We start from the raw sequence: 22,535 nt of genomic DNA, 5'->3' as shown, positions 1-22,535 counted from the left end.
GGACTTTGTTGAGCAGCTAACCACCTGTTTGGGCAGAAAAATGGCATTCCCATTTCTCATTCAGCAGAATGTGTTTTCTAACTACAAATTAAACACTAATTGTGAACCGTGTTTTCTTGTCACTAAAGATATTAACACAAATGTTTTCAACAAGCACCTTATTTTTTTTTTTAATAGAGCAATTTAGGACAATTATTTCTTCAATTTGCACATGCAGACTACATCTATTCCAGGTTGCTGCAAGACACTAGTCTTAAGGTGATTTTTTTTTAATAAGCTATTGAGAAAACACATCAAGTATATTAGCACTAAACTGTAGAAAGTGCTGTCTTTGATAATGTTTCTTTTTACTATGAATGCCAAAACAGACTCCTTTTCTGTGGGAAAAAACCAACATTTACTCTATCCCATTCCACTCAGCTCAGATCTTCCCTGTACCCTATCAGTCATTTTGCTGCAGTTGATTTATTTCTGCTTTGCTAACTTCAGCAAATAAGAACATCCATTTCTTATCACAGACCTTTACCAAACACATATGCCTGATTTTGCAGAACATCTGGAGCCCATCCCTTTGCTGCTACAGAGCTCAGACTCTTGCTTATTTGTTTTCTCCACCAGTTTCTCCTCAAAGAATGTGGACTCAAAATACTTTTCTTGTTATTTGCCTGATATGAACAGAACATGCAAACATAAACACCTGCACATGTGACATCTGCCTGGAAAAAAAGTAAAATTCAGCATAGGAAAGGTCAATTCTAGACAAAACACTCATCTATGTTCCTGATTCTTGACTAAAAAGGCCTAACTAATGGCACAAAAAGGCTATTGCTTCTCTTTTATTCTTTTACTCTCTCAGAAGAAGTCTCTTACATGGTATTTGACCTGTCAGACTTTTAACCACATTACTAGCAAACATTTGTAATCATAAATCAGCAATTTTGGTTTTTTTCCCTCCAATTTGAAAAAGTATCTCTGTGTTACCAGCCCAATCTTTTTGCCTATTTTGATTCACTTATGCCTAGGATCCAGTCTATGGTTCATAATCCCTCCAGCTCCTTGAGCTGCCTGGAGCATCAGATACTTTCTCCAAACAGGTTGCAGTAACTCCTTGATGAACAGCATTTAATTCAAACAGTATTGCCAGGAGGCAACATTACATAGGGAGAACTCAAAAGATCATTCCACTATTTGTGGAATGCAGCGGTGGGATCCAGTTTTGCCACCAGCCCAGTACTGAGTACCTTAGAATAGAGATTAAATTAGTGAGTGTATTTCTGAGAGGAAACTGTATCTAAGAGGATTATTTATATGAGTGCATGCACATGGATGCCTGTTAGAATAATGCAGATAATTTTGGGAGCTGCTATTCATCTGTCACAATTTCTGGTTTGCTGACATCTGTCTGCCTGTTTCCAAGTCAAGGCTTTCAAACTCAAGCTGTAGGGCAGGAAGATAACATACAAATGAAAGCACATGAAATTCTGATGAATTCTTTGTACTATTCTTCCAGTTTCAGAGCTAAATATCTAGCAACACATTTTATAATCAGGCTGCAGTCAGTCAGCAAAAAAAGCCATTCTCTCTGGTGAAGCAATATGTCTCTCATCTATGTTAATGAGAAATTAGCAGATTAATTACCGTCCACTTCTGATTTGCCCCTTGTTAATGTTATCTGCAATCAAGCAATAAAGTCACTTCCTTTGCACAGGGTCTTAGTATACATGTGGCTGACCTGGCACAGCAAATAAAGCACAGATCAGGTATCAGCAAATCCAGGCAGCAAAGAAGAGTTTGATGTTTCATGAGGGCTTGTGAGGATGCACACAAAGCCCTCTTTCGCAGAAACCCAGATCTGTCTCCAAGTACATCTGCCTAATTGAACAAGTACCGAGATGAGCAGAGTCTGAAACAAACAGGCCTTTCCTAGGCTGCAGAGTATCGGGGAAAGAGTAGTTTTGCTCTGGTTACCCACCCCCGCCTGCCTTTGCAGCCTCCTGCACCTGAGCATCTCCCGCCCTCCCCTCAGTCAGTTGCCAGCCGCTTTCCCTGCACCGCTGCCAGCCAGCCTGGAGGGAACAGCTCCTCTCATCTCCTCCCAAAAGGCGGCACAAGGCACTCTGTCCTTCTGACCACAGCCCGGAAACTGGGCACAAATGGGGATGGGGCAAACAAATGCGGGGCTCCCTATCAACCCTGTTCCTCATTTTTCATCAATTTCACTCAGTCAAACTGTATGCTTGGTACCTGGAGCAGTTTCAAGGAGGGAGGGAGAAAGGAAGCAAGGAAGACCGGACTTTCCAATCACAAAATAGCCCGTTGTGCTCTCAAGGCAGTGAGATACAGCAGCTGGGAAACGACATTCCTGTTTTCTGTGAGTTATGACAACCATTTATTTCTGGTGCTAGGCTACAGAACGAGTATAGAGAGAATCAGCATTTGCAAAATATTTTCAAACCCCTAAAGTGCTATTCTGGTCTCTGAAGTGGGAGTAGTTTAACTGCCCAGTAGTTTGATAGTCCCTCAAGAAGAGACTTGGCACTTGGGATATCTTCCCACCACTTAGGAGAGAGGCCAGCAGAGTCTTGTTCACTGCAAAGCCATTTGTTCAGCGAGGCAACCTCCCAACAGAAAGGCACCACCATGAAGACCTGCTTGTCAGAATGGTGTCCTTATGTCACATTTGACCTGTAGCTGTGGCTCACTTCACAAATCTACACAGGTAACACTGTGGACCAACACCAGAGATGGGAGGCAGGAAGCACATCTTAGCCTTCAACTCAAAACGGGACATTCATCTTCAGAGAGATTCCAGCACATGGTCTTGCACATTCTTGCATTGTATCGGTGCAGGCAATGAACTGTGGGACAGAAATTTCAGCGTGTTTGAACAAAAGCTTTATGGAGTAGTTACTTCTTGTCTAGCTATGAAACTTTAGCACAGTCCAGAACACAGGGCTGATGACATTCAAGTGCCCAGCATCAGACTTTAAACTCATCCTCATCACAGAGTCACCACTACAAAAGCCCAAACTGATACTGGAATACAAGAGCTCAGCCCAATAGGCAGAAGTTAGCAGAAATCTTCTAGTGCTTACCCTTGTGAAACTTCTACCAGAAAGTCTGGAATACTGAAGAAAAGAATACTAATCTATGATGAAGGGTTTTGTAACTTCAGTAAGTTTCACCAAAAAGAAAGTATCTGTGCATTCCAGAGTTGTTGTCTAAACAAAAAAACCCACCAAAACCCCCCCCAAAAAAACCCAAACAAAAAACCACCAAGCCCCACCAAAACCAAACCAAACAACCCTACAAACCAACCAACCAACCACCAAAAAAACCGAACCAAAAACAAAACAAAAAAACCCCCAAACACACAAAAATCCCCAAGCAACCAAAAGAGAAAAGGATGTAAGAATGGATATAAAGCCGAAAGGCATTTATACCACTACCAGTGCTCCCCCCAAAATATCACAATATATTGAAATATCCAAAGATTCAGTGTTTTGGAAGTGTTTAAATAAAAAAAAATGCACATATGTAGAAAATGAGTGTTCCAAGGTCATTTACTTGATCTCCTTCCATACCAATCAGCTCCCCTTGGGGTTCAGAAGTGGCTTTAGCACCAGAATTGAAAAAACAGGCAACAGGAATTAGGCAAAATACAACAAATGTGATAAAGGGCAGACACAACTTAGAATAAATGCTCTCTTTTATTACTCAATTTATCCAAATACTTCAGTTTTCTCTGCAAGATCTGAATCAGAGCAGCAATACAGTCATTTGTCCACTGTAACATTTCCATAGGAGCCAGTGTGAGAGACTTCACTCACAGGACCTAATGCTGTGTGTTCAAGCCACATGAAAACTGAACCACATCCTTAAGAGCAAGAGTGACAAATTGCTTGCAGTCATCTTTTCATTACCCAGCTGAGAGCACCACACAAAAAAACGAGAAATTTCTTCAGGAAAGAAAGTGACCTTGTGTGATTGTCTATTGATAATTCATAATTACAGAATGCCATAATCCAGAACTCCTACAGTAGGTTTGGTATTTTGGGTTTTACTATAAATATTTAATGAGGTTTGGTTATTAGTATATTTGCTGAGTGTTTAGACATCAGAAATTTTTAATGTTTTGATAGATTTCATATAGAAATAGTTTTAATTAAGTACCCAAAGCTTTAGAAAATAAATGTTTCAATAAGATCTAATTAAGACATGTATTAATGAGAGGTATAAGAAAATGCAGTTAAAATATACAAATTTCAAGTGCAAAAAGAAACACCATTACTTCTCAACAGTTTAAATCTTCCTTCTCAAAACCCATCTTTCTCTAATAAAGCTAAAATACCAGCCTTTCAATAGGCAGCCCCACTATTCAGCTGGTAGGAAAGATACATCTATTGCACTAGAAGTACAAAGCTAAGAAGAATGCATAATATTTTATTCTTAAACTTATTTACAAAAATATATTGCACCAATCCATTGTCCTTTTTCCAGTTAATGTCAAGGAAAAGCCTATTATGTACAAAGTTTAAAACAGAAGTGCAAAAGCAGACTGAAAGAAACCAGAAAGAATTTTATTTAAAATGCTAAATACAGTTTGTTACCTGACCATAGACCACATCCAGGATGACCTAAAAGAATTTGTACCAGATATATCTGCAATTTCAGAAATCCTTGCATTTCTCTGCAGAACGAGCCTTATCTTTCACTCCAACCATGAGAGGGTCTAGATAAAATGTAAAGGCTAATCAGAGCTTAGCTTAACAGCTTCATTTCTCCAGGTAAGTGATGCTCTTTTAGCTAAATTGAAAAAGCTACATAGTATTATACACGTATTTGAAAGGTAGTGATAAATCAGGCATGATGATTTTCATCCTTCCGAAACACCATGAGGAAAAGTCTGCTGATGTTTCAGGACTGATCCTTCAAAGGCATTGCCAGTCCACATTACATTAGCACAGCATCTGGTCCTGTCTCAGTCTACCTGCCACTGGGACCGTCATGATGCATTTCTGGGCTGTAGGTAAGGAGAACAATCATAACCCAGAGATGAAGCAATGCCTGGGAAAAGAAAAGAAATAAATTTAACACTGACAATCACCACCCACAGCAGCAGTAAACAGCTGCTAAAAATATTTTTAAAAATTCAAGTTATAGTAGTCATGCTCAAGGTTTGAGCTGAAAAGGGTTAACACTGCCACTGAGTGCCCAGCTCCTATACAACCACCATCAAGTTCCCCTTCAGACTGTAGCTTAGGCAGCAGAAGTCTTCAGCGTTTTTTACAAAGCCTGCCTTTCCACAGGCCTCTGCAGCCAACAGGCACCTGCCCTCCAGTGGATAAGGGAGGCATTTCACTTCTAGCAATTGCCAGCCTGACAGTTTTGCTCGATGTGGACGAGCAATTTTCTACTATTTAAGTCTACCAAGAAGAACTTGTCTTGCTACTTTTTCAGCTACTAGAGAAGAGCAATCACTAGCCACTGAAAAAAAAAAACCCCAAACCCGAAGTGAAGTGTCAAATGTTAAAAAAACTCTAAAAAATGTTATTTTCCTAAATGCAGTGCATGCAGGCATGGCAGGTTAACCTTGGCAACTGGTCACTGTTATTCCATATTTTACTACTAGAAATCTACTTTCACGGGCCTTTAAATGGTAGATACATAAGTGTCTTTAAGACTGCTATACTCTTCAGTGGGGAAAACTGAAAACTCCCAAGGAACATGATTTAAAAATGCTGCTGTATAAATATTATTTGGATCACTTTCCAAAAACCCATACTGACTTGTAAATTATAGCCTTTTGAACATCAATCTTGCCATTTACGACATGCTGGCATATTAACTGGCTATATTCAAGAAAGTAGACTCACCATGTAAATGATTACAAAGACTCTTGCTATGGGGTATCGCCTCAGAAAGATTCCCAGCCTGATGCTACACAGGTAGCAAGAGAAAACAAAACACACAGTTCAACACTGAGCAATAAATTCCTGTTCCTCTCATCCCAGTCACCACAAACTCAAACATCATGGCTTTGTTTCTCTCCTGAATTTTCCAAATACACACAAGGCTTTGTTGTCTTGAATTTTACTTCATGAACTCAAAACATTAAGTGGGGTGAGAAAATTCACACCATAAAACGTATCCTCCTAATTTTTTCCCAATCACAGAAATCCTTTCACAATGAAATTCAAGTACCATGGAAGCACAAAGGACTTTCTATCAAGGTATCTTGCTTTTAAAGAACTAAGAAGTATTACCAAATTTTTTTTTCTGTTGGTATTTGTTTCAAGTTTTGTAGCAGACCTTTGCTGTGAATACTGTAAATTCACTTAAATTCTCAGAAAGGGATCAAAGCAAATTTATTGCTGGATCCTGAATGATTTTTATTTACTAATTCCTCAGATTATCTTCCAAGGTAAACAGCTGCACTGGCTTAGAAGACAAAATCTTGTCTTCATCAGGACTGAGAGAGTACAGATGATACTCTTCCACTAATACACTCTTACAGTGTTTATCACAGACACAGTCAAAACTTCTGAAAGTAAAAAATGTAGAAGATGGTAACAAACTTAGATTTTTCATAATTTTGGGAACCTCGTGCAACAAAATCTGTAAGAGCTTTGTTTAAATAATTGACAATAATTGACAATAATTTTCAAAAGCACATTAATAAATGGAAACTAATTTCACAAAAAAGCACAAGTGAAGTGGGTCAATACTTAGTATTTTATACCATACTTTAGCAGCATTATTTTAAACTTTTCCCTTCATAAAAGGGAATAATACACATCAAAGTGTGTCACCTGAAAACTCTAACAGGATGACAATTCCGATTTGTTATTTGTATTCCCTCAGGACACTCTCACCTAAACTGATCTATAGTGCTGGCAGCTTTGCGGACTCTGCCGTACATTCCTGCCACGCTGGTATCCGTGTCACTGAACAGGACAGGGACACTGCGCAGACGAGCACCTGTTTGATGGGAAAAAGTGCAAAAAACGAGACAAGTTGTTGCCTAAATATAACAAATATATATAAAAATAATATAAAAATAGTGATCAGTATGATTGTAGTGTCATCAATCCTTGATAAACTTACAATTAAGTCAAACTTTTCTTCGACTTAGTGTATTTTTAAAATGCATTAGTTTACTGAATGGATTTCTTGATATTCAATTCCATCACGTCACAATAACTATTATTAGGTGTATAAAATGATGGGCTTCATACTGGCACAATTTCTCAAATTTCTTTTACTCTCATACAGTGAAACTGATTAGCTTTTCTGACACTAACTTGTACATTTAACAATTTTTTGCTTTATTTACATTTTTACTATGTATCAATTTTATTTTTAGAAAGAGATTTGATAATGTTACTTTTGTGCAACAAAACTTCAGCTTTCTGAAGATACTTACAAACAGCTGCTTTGATAAGCAGAGAAAAAGTCTGGACTGTTATTTCACAACTCTTGGTGATTGTTCCTTGTTGTTAAAGTTACTTAACATATATACAAAATGACAAACTTTGACTGTGAAAAGTAACATCTCAACACCCTGGATCACCTGCTGAGGATGTCCCAGAGATACAGGACTGACAAACCAACCTCATCAAAACCATCAAATTTTAAGCTGCTTTTCAAGAAAAACAGAAAGCAAGGAAGAAATTAATTTCAACCAGATCAGTTCTCAAAAGGAAGTATTCCATTCTTATTCTCCTCCCAAATCCTTTTGGCAAGCAAATACTTAAATCCTGTTTCTAATATTCAGTTTAAACCCCAAAATACAAGTTTATTTGCACCTGTGACAGAACTGTTCCAATAGTGCCATAGTATTGAGAATTAAAGACTAAATTTGTTTTATTAAATTTACATTAGTCACTTGCTTACAAAAGGAGCTTCTAGTGAACTCTTTTTTATGATACTGGCTTCTGTAGAGAAGGTCCCTAGAATAAGCAGTCTATTTTCAGCACTTATTTTTCCTTACAAACTCAGACTTTCAGGGAAAGGCACTAGGAGACAAAAATGCCTAGACTGCAGTAAAGACAACGATCTTAAGTATTGCATTTCCTATTTACCTTCAGCACCATCAATGCCTGCCATGTTAATGGAAGGTCCATTGGCACTTGTGCCTTGGATAGCCTTCAGCTGCTGCTCGAGCCGTTCCAGTTGGTACACAAGGGAGTTTTTCTCTGTGCTCAGGCTCTCTAACATGGTTTGCTTCTGAATTAGTGTTTCTGTCAGCTGATGAAGCCGGTTTTCTAATTCTGTCTGACTACTACTGCTTAGAGTCTTGTTTGTGAGCTAAAATAAAGCAAAGAAAAAAAATCATTCTAAATCCAAACTCTGACCAACTGACACATTACAAAGCTCTGTAATAACCTAGCCCTTCAAGAACCAAGTGACTCCACTGCAGAATTTCTATAGGATAATGCTATCAAAACTATCAGGGGTGAGTGCAATAGAGGAAACAATTTCAACAGTTGTTAACTGTTTACTTTACACAAGAAACTCTATGTTAAAATGTATCTTTCTGTTTTCCACCTATAATCATACAGTAGTTTCTGTATAAGCCTAAATTTGATCACAACATCATTGAGAGACAAGTTTAAACAGCAATCAATAGCAAGCTAATCCAGCCTGGCTTCAATACTTTCAACTTACTGAGAATGTAAAAATGTTTTCAAGCAAGGAAGGAAAAACTCAGTACAAAAGGGGAGAATCCAATGCCATTTTACAGGAAAACATGAATGAAATGATGAAAATGCAGGACATGTTGCAAAGGAACTGAGGAGCACCAAGGCAGAAAACAGGAATGTACTAGCAAATAGAAACTGCAAGGCCAGCAAATGGATCATGCATTTGATGCGGATGAAGTCATTCTATTTGCAGAAAATATTTCAAGCAAATGGGCATCACCAGATCTGCCAGAGGTGCAATAGCTCATCTATTCACTAGTCGTGGACTTCAGCCGCTTTGTGGCATCATATTCCACAAAGACGCAGCTTCATTACCAAAAAACCAGAATCGTCAGTAATTACAGATATCCAAAGTACAATTAAGTGCCTGCAACCAGGCAGGTGTAGGTAGTCCTGAAAATTCATCTGCCAATATGCTCAAGAAATCTGTATCACATCACAACCATTTCCAAATCCTGACATTGAAACTGCTCAGCTCACCACACCTGACTCCAGACTAACAATTTCTCCACAAACAACTTACTTCTCACTAACTTAACAGAACAAGGCCCATGCCTCCATGCTGCCCAAGGAGACTGTGGGGGCTTACAAGTATGAGGAGGTTCCAAAAGGGTAATTAGACTGATAAAAGGGAAACAGGTCCATCAACACAGCAGTAGAGCTTAGTAAAGACTTAAACACTAATCCTAATTCAACTGCTGATGTTGAGCACGTACACAGGAGTGAAGAAAGTGGCCAGGCTCACATGCTGGCCCCTACTGCCACTGGCCAAGATAGAACAGTTGACCAGATGGATCACTGAGTCTGCAGGATGTAATTTAGGTTCTTTGAACAGTTACAAAGATCTTGGCAGAATTCATAATGACCTAATCAAACTAAAATGAGTTTTTTTAGTTTGCAAAGAGAAGAAGGCTGATCCAACACTCCCCACCAGGTCTGGTTGGGACAGCGGTTGATTTTTCTCCCCATTTATATAAAAGTGCATACAAGTATAAAACAGGCTATTTACATGGTTCCCTTCTTGTATTCCTTCCTCTCAAAACTCTACTCTTTATTGAAAACAAGTACACTGCATACCACTGGTAGAATGCTTACAGGATTTTTCAGGATAGTTTAGTCAAATGAGTAGTTCCTATCACTGTTTTCATAACTGAAAGTGATAAAATTATTTTCTATACACACCTGATTTCTGAGCTTCTGAATTTCTTCCTCTCTGTCTTTTATTCTGCTTTGCAAAGTATTCTTTGTTCGATACAATTCTTCTTCAGTATAATGGAGTTCCTATAAAATTTATCACAATTACACATAGAAGACTTTATACACATATGTATTTTCAAAGACAAACTCTAGTTATCTAGAGTTGCACAACAGAACACAAGAAAGCAATATGCTGCAATCAAATACAAACTGAAATATTATCCCAGTTACATGTCTTGCTAGGATGGAGGGTATGGGGATACAGAGAGCTGAGTATCAAGACACAACCTACAAGGCCAATTAAATTCTTTTGTGGAGGCTGCCCTAATATAAATATCAATCCAGACTAGTTTCCTAGGAGTCACACAATTTGGGACCACAATTTTATCTTCCTTACACTTTCACTATTTGTTGTAGTGCAATCTTAAAACTAACAATTACAAAATACTTAGGGGGTATCTGTATTCCTAAAACAAACTCATTAATTCAAAATATCATTCCTTAAAAATGTTTGAAAACCCTTGGCACAGCTATCTATAATTCTGTATGACATCTTCCTCTAAAGTTTAGCATAAATTAACATAACAGATGTGAAAGGACAAGGAATATTATTTAAAAAAAATTACTGAAGAGTAAATCTAACTGTAAATTTTGTTACTCCCATGATTTAGTGGCTATTTTAGCTCCCACTTACAGACCTGCCAAGCTTATGTTTTAAATTAAGACAATCTTCAAATCACTATCACTTCAGCTGTCAGCTGCTACAGAAAACAGATAATCTTGCTCTTCCTTTGAACCATCAGATGCACAAAAAAATAACACCTCTACTTATTTTCCATCTTCAGTCTCAGAAACCTTATGACAATAGTTAAAGCAGCTCCCAGATAGAACTAACCATAATTACATTAAGTATCAACACAAGCAATTATGTTAAAAGCACACATAAATGGGTGTCATCAAAAGGAAGATTTCAGTTTCTGCAGTAACTGATGCTTTTTTAAATTCACCTCACTCTTTCTATTGACTTCAAGCATATTCCTCAGAAGGGCAGGAGTAACAAAATACAATCTACCATCTGCTTTGAAATAATAAACATCAGCTACCCATCAAGAGCAGACCTCGACTTTTGCCTTTTAATCAGTTCAAGCTGCGAGCACCCCATTAAAATGTAATTTTGGAAAGGATAGATAATCCTGTAAGATAAATTGTTCCTAGCAGATACTGGGGACTCATGCTTTCTTTGTTATTAATTTTCTTTACATGAGCTTTTTCTTACAAGGAAAATTTTTAACAGGGTGCATGGTATTTGTCCAAGTCCTACTGCATAGTAAGTTTATTCACATGAAATACGTGTTTGCCTTTTATCCCTGCTCTCTTTAAAGCACAAAACTGCTTAAATCAAGGCAGAATTTTTTTTCAAACAGATGACACAGTCTGACAGAATTCATTAACATAATTTTATTAGCAACTTTTCTACTAGAGCAGTTTAGAAGTAATGACAATTAGATTCAAAACTAGGAGTAACAAATAGACTAAATGAATTACCTCTAAATTGATACTACAATGACATTGTTTTACAAGCTACAACTTAGGTATTAATTGAGCACAGGAAGTTTCACAGTAGCCACTTTCAGTATTAGGGTTTTTTGATATAAAAATGTTACACGTTACTATATCCCTGTTATTTGATTGTTTCCCTGCTGAATAAAATTCAAGATCCTGAACAATTCTGTGCATTCCCTTTAGGGTCCTTTTATTCAGCAGGATCTCTGTTCATCAGCTGTATCCAGAAGGCCCCGACCTTGACCATCTCCTTGACCTAGTGACATTTACCAAGCTTTTGGGGATTTGTAGTACTAGACAAAAATTTAATCAAACACTGCCCAAGTATCCAAATATTTTCTTATTAAGCCAAATGCTTTGCTGATGGCACCATATGGGGCCTAAAAACAGATCGAGGTTTCAAGAATTCCTTACCTGTTTTTGCCGTTCTAGTTCAGCTTCTGCCTCTTGCTTGGCCATTTTATGTGCTGATATCTGCTCCTGTAGGTCTTGAAGCTGCTCTCTCACTGACTCAGCTTCGCTTACCTGCTGTGTCTCCATATCCTGAAATGAACACAAACATAACAATTTCACTAACATTCAGACGTTACTGCAAATCAGTCACAGGTAACAGCAAAAGAAGTAATACATGCAATATTTCTTCAAAGGAAAAGGAAGGTGTGGGTGAATTGGATAAATTACATTTGGTCATTTTATAAAGAATATTTTTAGTAACACAGTAATAAAATAAATGCATTTTGTGAACACAAAAAGCCTCTACTTCTTCCTTTCTACTGTCCACAGGCTAAAACTGTGTGAAATGGGCTTTGCATGCAGCTGTTGCATTGAGCCCATTATACTAGCAGATGACTTGGATTACAGTGCTTCAAGGATTAGTAGCTCTTTGCAAGAAATAATATAGGTGATGGCTAGAGAAATCACTGTGATTGTTAGGAAAGAAATGGTTCCCTCAAAAGGAGTACACAGTAGTGAGGGCAGAGAGAAGTAGGGTAATAAATACTAGAAACAACTGACGCACAGTATACAAGAGAACAGTCCTCTGTCGCAGCTAACTGCAAATACAGGTGTACATGGGCACAGCTACCTGCAGCTCTGTTCTCATCTGTTGTATTTGCCCCATTAGTTTTTGTATTTCTTCTCTCTGAGTGTCTCGCTCATGTCTCAGCTCCTCCAGTTCCACCGTGCTTGCTGCATTGCTGTCCAGGCCTTCAATACCAGAGCCTTCTTTTAAGCTGTTTATCAACTTTTCTTTAGACTGAAAAAAAGTCAATACATTATTTCTAGCAGTACTGGAGAAGTGCTCAACTAGAATATGCTATAATGACTGGTTTCTCTGTTCTTTATCCAGTAATGACCCTAGACATTTGAAAATGAAAACGCTTGCATATTGATAATTTTTCTGACTTCCTGTACGCCATAAGACCAGTTTTACTGAAAGCCTGTGTTATCTGTGAAAGAGTACAAGTTTTGTTCTTTACAGGTGTCTGGGATGTTAAACTTGTCATGGAAAACAATTTCAGCCCTCTCAGTAATCAAACAGACAAGATGCACACCAACAGACAATACAGACAAACCTGACCTATTTTTTCTCCTGCCAACAAAATCAAGAATCAAATACAGCAACAACTCTTCCAGGAAAGAGAATAAACCATTTTATTCAGAGTCAGCCTAGTCTTACCTCGACATCGACTTGTGATTTTAGGCTTTTCATACTTACCAAGATGATTTAAAACCTGTCCTTGAACACTTTACTAAATTAACTATTCTAAAAAGAGATCTCTATCTTCAACATCTTGCTAACATTTATAAACAAGACTCAAACCAACCACATCTGGACATAGTATCTTTGACCATTTATATAGTACTGAAGTCGGCACAAAATACCTGATTTTGCCACTATTCATTTAACATTAATCACAAGCCACCTTTCAGGACATGGAAAAATATTCTCTGGTTACATGTTAAATATCCATTCTATGCTATGCTTCAGCCTCAAGCAGAACAGAGCAATATTCTTGAATCAAGAATACTGGATATGGAATAAATTGTAGGTTTCATCTACTTAACTATCTATACTCCTGGATGAGGAACACACTGACAAATGATGCACAATAAACACAACAGTTCACCTGGATTTTTTTCAGGTTCAGGACCTGAACTATCATTTCAATTCCATAACTTCATCTATAAACTTAAGTTTACAAAAAGCAGACTGGTACCTGCTCTATATATGTAACATTAAAGACATGCCCCAGAACACATTACAGGTCACGTTAAAAAAAAAAAAAATACCACAAGTTAGATTATTTGAAGCAAAACACCTTAAAACAGTTAAAGCATACAAATCACACAGTACTTCTTCACAACAATGCTTACTTGGAGAATGCGAGTAGCTTTCTGTTTATAGTCTGTCAGTTCCTGTTTTGCAGATTCCAGGTGGCTCTTAGTTACTTTGACCTGCTGCTGAAGCTCATCAGCTCGCCTCTTTTCATCTAAATACTTTCTCTCTGCTGCAGTTATCCCTTCTGCCAGGCTCTGACGTTCAGCTTCCACTTTACTCAGACGAGCAGCAAACTCATTCTATTAGCAATAAAGAAACAATACTTTGTGTTTAAACACAGTCTCAACTTTAACCTAGGAAGGAAAAAAGAAAGTTTAAAAGTAGCTACACGGAGCACATCACTTCCTACCTACCATCTCCAACCTAAAGACACACTATTGCTATGTGGAAAGAAACTCTGCTTGCTTAAGCAAGTGGCAAATAATCCGAGTAAGAATATGCTTTTTTTTTCCCTCACCACAAATAGTGAGGGAATAACAATCTTCCTATTATTCACATTTATTTAGCAAATTAAAAGCAAGCTTGCCCCTCAAAAAATATTATCAATTGTAGTATGACATATTTTGAAGTACTGTAAAAAAACCCAAAACAGACACTGATAAAGATTTTCAGAGATGCTACTACATATAAAAAAGGCCAAATTAAGTGTAGAAAACATTCTCTATCAATAATGTACTCACATCTTTACCACAGAACTGATCCTTCATCTTAAGATCTCACAGTAAAATTGTGTAACAATATGTTGTGTAATAACACACCATGGAAAATCAAACTGATTACTGATATACTTTTAAAACATGTATTAACATTAAAGTTAACATGAAAAAAAACCAATAAAAATTGCAAACATTAATCCTCAAAAACTTTTACTCAAAATAACGTAAGAAATAAATTAGCATCTCAAGGGAATTTAGTGCAGCAGACAGTGCATCCTTCCAAGCAATTAGTACCCTGAACAGGAACTGAAGTCAAAGGGAGGAGAGAGCACATGGAACCTTATGGATCTAATCTCAAAAGCAGTCTTAAAGTCTTCCTTACTCTTCATGGCTAACCTGCATTTGTTTGTAACTCTCTTGTTCTCGCTTGAGTGCAGAGTCTGCATCACGCAGCCTCTCCTGAAGAGTTTGAAGGGCTTGATTTTGTAAACTACTTCCTTCACTGTGGTCTTGTATTATCCTGAAACAGAGACACACATTAATTGGAAAAGAAGCAAGCTAGTGTGATTTTTCATGTAGAAATATAACCTCCTGGCTTCCAGACCAGCTTTGAAAATTTGCCCAGTGGATTACTACATACAGACAACAGGTGTGAGGCCTGGAATTAATGACTCACACTTCTCCCTGGCCTATATTCTGGAATATCCACATCCTAGCAGTGAGATAAGTTCAGAAGAATCTTTATATTTGTGGATAAGCAAGTCCATTTTTCAAGGGGAAAAAAAAAGTCTTGGGACCTTTAGCTTCACACCTCTGACACAAACATAAATACTTTACACAAAATGGATTTCAATGATCAGATACCAACAGATGCCCTATTTAATACTCATTTGTCCCGTTCCCACTGCCAACTACGATAGAGCAGTTTTAATGCAAACTTTAATCCTTGTATTTCAAATCTTTCCTCATTAGTTTATTAATTTTTATTTTTGAAGACACTAAATCATCTACCTCGATTCTTTCAAACTTACTACTATTTGCAGAATTCCAAAGTATGAAATTACGAAGTACCGTGACTTTTCACTCTGCAGTGCTTCCAAAGCTTCTGTCCGAGCACTTAAGAGCTGATCAGCTTCTTGCAGCCGTACTTTCAGCACAGCTAGCTGTGAGTCTTTGGCACCAACAGCTTCTGTCAGATCATCCACTCGAGCCTGAAGCTCTCTAACCACCCTGTCACTCTTTGAATGGTCAGCATTCCACTTCTCCACCTTCTCCCGGGATTTGTTCAGCTCTACAAAATAAGCAGTTTCTTTGAAGTTTACAAAAGTAGATATTGCAAGGTCTTGTAAGCAGTCAGGATGCACCTATCTCATTTCTTAAAGAAAAAAATTAAATACAACCAAGTTGAAGTAAAACTGAAAATTTATGAGCTACTGGGAAGTAACAAATGCCAGACTGGCTGTCAAAGCACAACCCAGAAAATTTTGGAGGTGATCTCAAAATAGGCATTTCCTTCTGAGTCACACTGCAGATGACAGATTTCACCCATCCCACCCCCTGCTATGGCCTACTGTCAAATACCCCTGTGCCAAGAGAAATGTTTGCATAAAGCATCTAGTTTAATTCTAGTTTGAGTTTATTGTCACATAAAAAACAATAGAAAAATACACCAGTCCTGACTAATGCCTGAACACTTAGAAGCTTCTGTTTTTAATCTAACATCACACATTAGATTTCACTGGATATTAAAAGTTATCTGGTTTATGCAGTTCCTGTAAAAAAATGTGATACCCTGATTTTATGCCTAACAGTAGCAGTTTGCTCTCTGTTTTATTGTCTCATCTGTACTCACATTTTTTACATTTGCCACTTCACTTGGCTATGAAAAAGCCAGTGATACCATATTAAAAATACTAGTTTTATATTTTTGCTGTCAGCTTCTAGGCATCAGAGACTATAGTGTACTACAGGCAGAAAGTAGTCAGTCTGAAGTATTCAAAGGAATTTGTTCATTTAAAAATAAGTATTTTCCAAAAGCCATTAAAATGCAAGGAAAGTATTTTAAACATGGTATTTTCTGCCAGCGTTTTACTAAGATGTAAGCTTTGTAACTAACTTGAACACATCGTTTTAATCAACATTTGTTTTATCTTTGTAGTTGAAGAAGCCTTTTATTTTCTCCCATCTCATTACATGGGAAGTCATACATGCAAACATACCTGGAGAGTTTTTATTATAAATACACAGAGCATTGTTTCCTCAATCAGTGGCATTTTACTAATGTTATAGCTGAAGTACCTTCTTGTGTTTCTTTGGACCTCTGTATCAATGAAGCCACTTCTTGATTTAAAGACTGAACTTCATTTCGCAGCAGCTGGTTCTCCAGGCGAAGGTTGGACAGCTCATGTGATTTGGAATCATCATTAGCTGAAAGGCTGGGGCTGGTCACTGCACTCAGCGATGAATCCTTCAGGCCATTCCCTTGTGCTCCCAGGCCAGAGTCTGAACTGTCTGGAGTTTCTGCACAGAGAGATGCAGCTTAGAACAAATGCATGTATTTGTAAACTGCCTTTCTATAAACAGTAGTTTCATGTCCTGCAACAATGGTTAAGGAACAACAGTGATAATAAATAAAAATAGTTTATGCTGAAATGGAATATGGAGCTCCTTCTCCCAAGGGATTGCACAAAACAGGACTATTTACATGCATCATGCAGTGTTTTTGTTAACACTGCAAGACAAGACATAGTAGTTATAAAATTTCTTATTACATAAATGGCAGCTTTAGGATTTCAAAATATTAACACTATTGATGACTTTGCTGTTCAGAGAAGTTTTCAAAAGCTGAAGAATAACAGAAAACACTAGACATACATAGCAACCAACTGCACAAATTTTTAGAACAAAATCATTCTGGGTTTCCATTCAGATTCTGCAAGTGCCAATTTTATTTTAAAAGAGAGAACAATAAAAGAACTCCTAGTGATATTCTGAACAACAGTCCCCTGGAGGGAAGGAGGAACCAACAGCCTTTTCCCATCATGCATACACACAGTATCTTTGATTAATGCTGTGAAAGCTGTAAGAGTCTTGATTCCACCATGCAGATAGTTGGAAGCTTTGCAGCAATGTTAAGATAAAATGACATAGCAAGCAGTGAACAAACAAGCAGGCAATCCAAACATATTACTGCTGAATTTAGAATGTCTCAGGGGAGTAACTGCTGAAAATCCCTGGGGCCAGACTGCAACTAATTCTAAGCAAGACTGCAGTGCAATTGTTCAAACATTATTTACTTGCCCTTGTGATCACTAAGCAATCTGCTTCACCTTTCTTCTTTCCACTGCAGCAGCCCCTAACAACCCAAGCCCAGGGAATGGGGCCACACCATTAATTCTGAGCAACACCACACCCACCAAGTAGCAGCAGTGACAGGAAGATTTCTTCCACATTTTCTCAAGCCCTTTTCCAATTAAGGCAATCCTAAGAAGTGTCATTATCTTTCCTTTGATTTATTTACAGTTTCCAACTTACGAAATAATTTAGGCTCATTTCTTTATCTGAAAAACTCAGTAGATTAATTAAGCTAATGAAGCAATAAGTGAACCATTTATTGCACAGATTAATTATAACCATGGCAATGTACAAAGTATAATGTTAATTGGTTTTGTCTATAGCTAATGTATCATAAGTTACTTCAACAGATTCTGTGCTGAATATTTAAATGACACAGATATATCTGTACAATCGACTTCAGAAAACAGCATGTGCAAATCCTGTATTGTAACTGCAGTCTTTCTTATTTAGCAGCTCCACGATGCAAACTCAGCTCAAAAATCCTCAGAAGAAAATTCAACAAGCCACACTGAGCAGAACAAACGTTTCTTAAGCACCAATCAGCAAGGCCATAGAGCCAGGTCTAACATATCTGTATTATTTATTACTAGTAGTAAACCATACTAAAAAGTCATGGACTCAGAAATAGAAAAATATTCACATTTGGAAATTATCCCTTTTTATGTCTAAAGCTTTTCAGCATACTTAATGTAGTAAGTAAAAAACTGGCATTTACAATACTTTACATGCTCAAAGTACTAAACAAATAATAAAGTATTCTAACTACACTACTAATAACAGAACCACTTGCTTCAATTTTCTAAAATAACTAGCAGCAAAGTAGCACAGCTCCAAGGATGGAGTAGACTGGACAGTCTGGTAGAGAACACAAGTTCCTGACCCTTCCCAGCCACATGCTCTTTTGTGTGACTGACGAGCCCAGCCCCAGCTTTTGACTGTCTGCCCTCGAGGCTTATTCAGGCCTCTGGATTCAGACTGAAGTCATGAACTCCTACTGGCAAACCCAGAGGCTTTATCTCTCTTGGCTCTCTCATGCCTGTAGCTCTACACCAGCCTGTCCACATCCAGCTTCCTGCAGGACAAGCAATTTTGCCAGCTGACTCCTCCTGCACGGTGGAACAAGGAACACCTCACCCCATGTGCTGCACTGGGCAGTAGCCAACACCATCACTCCCTGGGTGAAAGTCACTCCCCCTCCCACGTGGCAACAACAGCTGAGGGCCCGAGTGACCAAACAAAAGCAGCAGCACCTGTGCTTCTACAGGGGACATATGGGGCTGACACAAGGTTAGACCACAGCTCAGAGAGGTCAGGGTGAGCAGTAGCAACTAGGGAGATCCAGAGCACAAAATGACACAGTTTGACAAATTAGCACGGTATCTAGTATTATCCCAGGGAGGGAAAAACGTCAAAGGCCCTGCTGTACCTCACCCACTTGACATACTACCACCACTACATGTTTCATGGAGTGACATGGAGTTTCATGCATTACCTAGCCTCACCCTAGACATACTTGGCTTTTAAATATCTCTAGGTTCAATACTATTTAACTACCATTGCCTTGGCTCCTGATGGAATTCTCTTCAGTAGTTTTGGCACTCTGCGTACTGGCAGACACAGAACTAATGCTTGAAGTCCGAGAGTGACTCTGAAGAACAGGTGCCTTGCTCTTCTCCCTTTTAGAATCTATCCTTCCATTAGGTTCTTTCTCCGAACTGTTGAGAAAATCAAACAGCAACTCGTCATCAGGTTCTGACTTTTTTCTTCTCACAAAATGTGAGGCAGCTCTGGGTGCGGAAGCGTTTTCTACTGGAGAAGCTGCCTCTGAGGATGTCCTACGTGCTGTTTTAACATTTGCTGTTCCTGCCAGGATTGTGGCCTTTTGGTGTTTAATATTTTCAGCTGCTGAGGAGATGTAGGCTGCTTTGGATGATGTCTGGTATTTCAGTTCTCCAGTATGCTGGCGCACTTCAGAATATTCATCGGCAGAGTCCAAGTTTTTATTATCATAAACTGCACTGCTTGATGTGTCTTTTTTGCTCAGAGCTGATGCAGCTCCTTGATCAACTCTGTTGAGTAGATCCTCTGCCTTTCCAGCGAGATCAGCAAGCCAAGACATGATGAGTGTCTGCTGACGAACTCTGCACAACTAAAATTTCAGGACCATATACTGTGAAAGACAGAAGGATTACAAATCAGATTGCTGCTGCTAAGGCAGGATGTACTGTTTACCTAAACAACTGTAGTGTTAAGCTATTAGTGCCGTGATTATTTTATTATAATACTTTATTATAATATTTTTCTTCTAGTCATTTGTTATTTTGCTGTTTCGGTAGCTAATGGAAATACACCAAATCAGTTTCTGAGGAAAACAGACAAAACTTTTTAAATCAAGGTTATTAAAAACGGATCACTACATCGGTTTCTGGTACGATCAGCCGCTACAGAGTATCACAAAGAGAAAACAACTATGCCTTAGACATTTGGCCTGCAAATTCCCAACCTGGCTCAGGCAGATCTTCTCCCTCACACACTCTGCAGCCCGCTGTCTCTCCCGTGACACCAACACGGCGGACAGGTGGGTGCCCTCACCTGCACCACGGGCCTGCGACACCACAGCGGCGGCGTGTGCCTCTACCCCGGCTCCCGGGAAGGCGACGTTCAGAGCGGCCGCTGCCCCCCACCCCAGCACCGCCTGTCCGCCGCCCTCCCCAGGCCCGGCCCCACTCAGGAGCGGCGGGAGCCTCAGCACGGCCCGGCCTCACCTCCTGCAAGCACGGGGGACGCCCCGGCCCCAGGGCCGCCGTGAGGGGCCGGCGGTCAGCGCGGGGCGGCGGGCCGGCCCGGGCGACTCAGCGCCATCGCTTCCGGCAGACGTGGCCGCCTTTCCGGGGCCGCCGCGCACAGGCGCAGGGGGCGCCGCCCCGCCCCCGGACCGCTCAGGCCCCGCCCCCCGGACCGCTCAGGCCCCGCCCCCGGACCGCTCAGGCCCTGCCCCCCGGACCGCTCAGGCTCCGCCCCCGGACCGCTCAGGCCCTGCCCCCCGGACCGCTCAGGCCCCGCCCCCGGACCGCTCAGCCCCCGCCCCCGGACCGCTCAGGCTCCGCCCCCAGACCGCTCAGGCTCCGCCCCCCCGCCGGGCGCGCTCGCCCCCCGGCGGTGCTCTCGGTCGTCTTATGGTGAGACTTGAGAGGAACTGCCAATGCCGCAGGATCACAGAATTATCTGTGCTGGAAAAGATCTCAAAGATCAGTGCGCCCAGCTGTTATCCCAGCACTGCTAAATCCACCAGTAAATCCACATTCCCAGGTGCCGCGTACTTCTCAATGTGACGTCCTTCCCTGTCATCTGTGACCCGGTGTCTGCAACCCGCAGTACTTCAACCATTTCAAGATTTATGGCTGTTAACTCTCTTCTTTAAATGCTTATTCTTAGCAAGGATAGCTGTTAAAGTGTACATAAGCTACACTTAAGATACGCTTAAGGCATTACATAAGGTTAAGTTTTGCTGTTGTTCATCCTCTCATCCCCTTTGTTTCCTCAACCTTCTATACCAATGGATCACAGTTAACCACCATACTTGCTTCACAGAGTTTCTACTCATGCCTGAAGTATCAGCAAGAATGAGAATGAAGACAACACTTACACCTCCTGCCACTTCAGATCCTCTCTGTTGAAGACCTGTTGTCCTCCTGGTTATAATGCTGAATGCACGGGTGGTGACCAACATTCATATTTCCCCAGAGCTCTAGTTATCTTGTCAGATCACACCTTGCAAGTACTCTCTGGTTAAATTCACCGGTGTGCTGTTATCAAGTTGTCTGAATGTTGTTACCTGGTTTACAGAAGTTTCCTTACATCTTATCATGGTAATCCTCTTCCAATGGGGAACATAAAATGTTTGGAAAGATTATGTAGAGTTCCTGTGTAGGTCAAAGGCTTCAAAATGTTTGTCTACAGATATGAATTATCAATTTTCATTGGGCACCCTTAGGACCTAAGCCCAAGCAGGAGACATCAGCCCTGCTGCCTATTCAGAACATACTCATGGCACTAATACTGGCATGAGTTAATAGAAAATCCATCTTGCCTTTAGGCAACACATTGGAAATAATAGTAATAAACCAAATGAATTCACAACCTTTTTTACATGTTGTGAATCAGCTGCACATAAGCATCATTTCAATTAATGTGAATGTATCACCTTCTCAGGCACTAAGAAAAAGGAGAGATTTAAAAGATATTTTATTAATTACAAGTTCATACTTGTTTTACTCAACTTGTTCAGTTATAAAAACATGTTACAAATCCCTTCAATGGAAATTTCATATATGATTGTGAATATTTGAAGAATTTGATCACTGCACATCAAAGTGACATGAACAATGTTCAAAAGTAACGTGAAGGGCCAAAGTCAATGCCCTAGATTATCTCTGTCTTTTACAGAGGGGATGGAAACAAAGATGTTTCAACCCAGAAAATATTCGATTGCACCACTGCATCTAACAAACCCTTCTCTGCATTAGAGTCTGAAAACCTGTTTAGGAAATATACCCACAGCAAAAATGCATAACCAGCAAGAGGAGTTAAATTCACATTTCAACACGCCCCATTCCACTCTAGAGCCATTGCATGGTCCTTGTTTGACTGAATCATCTTACAAGTGTAAACCAGTTTTGATAAGTAAATGGTTGGACAGAAGTGCCTTTTATTCAA

General features: G+C 39.4%; 1 protein-coding gene across 2 annotated transcripts; it reads right to left on the bottom strand.

Moving 5' to 3' along the window:
- Positions 1-3,691: 3,691 nt before the first annotated feature.
- On the bottom strand, positions 3,692-20,694 carry GOLGA5 (golgin A5). Of its 2 annotated transcripts, none has more exons than XM_066188697.1 (13): positions 20,585-20,694; positions 19,374-19,989; positions 16,761-16,982; positions 15,534-15,753; positions 14,859-14,982; positions 13,842-14,045; positions 12,550-12,720; positions 11,880-12,008; positions 9,888-9,986; positions 8,085-8,310; positions 6,876-6,981; positions 5,877-5,940; positions 3,692-5,067 (listed from the first exon to the last, which is right to left on the bottom strand). In XM_066188697.1, the coding sequence occupies exons 2-13, from the start codon at positions 19,936-19,938 to the stop codon at positions 4,987-4,989; spliced, it is 2,211 nt and encodes a 736-aa protein (XP_066044794.1). In that variant the 5' UTR covers positions 19,939-19,989; positions 20,585-20,694; the 3' UTR covers positions 3,692-4,986. The 2 variants fall into 2 exon arrangements, with proteins under 2 accessions (XP_066044794.1, XP_066044793.1); XM_066188696.1 differs by lacking the exon at positions 20,585-20,694 and adding an exon at positions 20,412-20,556.
- Positions 20,695-22,535: the final 1,841 nt, after the last annotated feature.

This window comes from Chamaea fasciata, unplaced genomic scaffold (assembly GCF_029207755.1).
Source record: "Chamaea fasciata isolate MVZ Bird 193981 ecotype frontalis unplaced genomic scaffold, bChaFas1.0.hap1 SCAF_7, whole genome shotgun sequence".
In the NCBI taxonomy this organism is placed as follows: Eukaryota; Metazoa; Chordata; class Aves; order Passeriformes; family Sylviidae; genus Chamaea; species Chamaea fasciata.
Note: the sequence above shows the minus strand (reverse complement) of the source record. Positions and strands in the feature narration are given on the sequence as shown.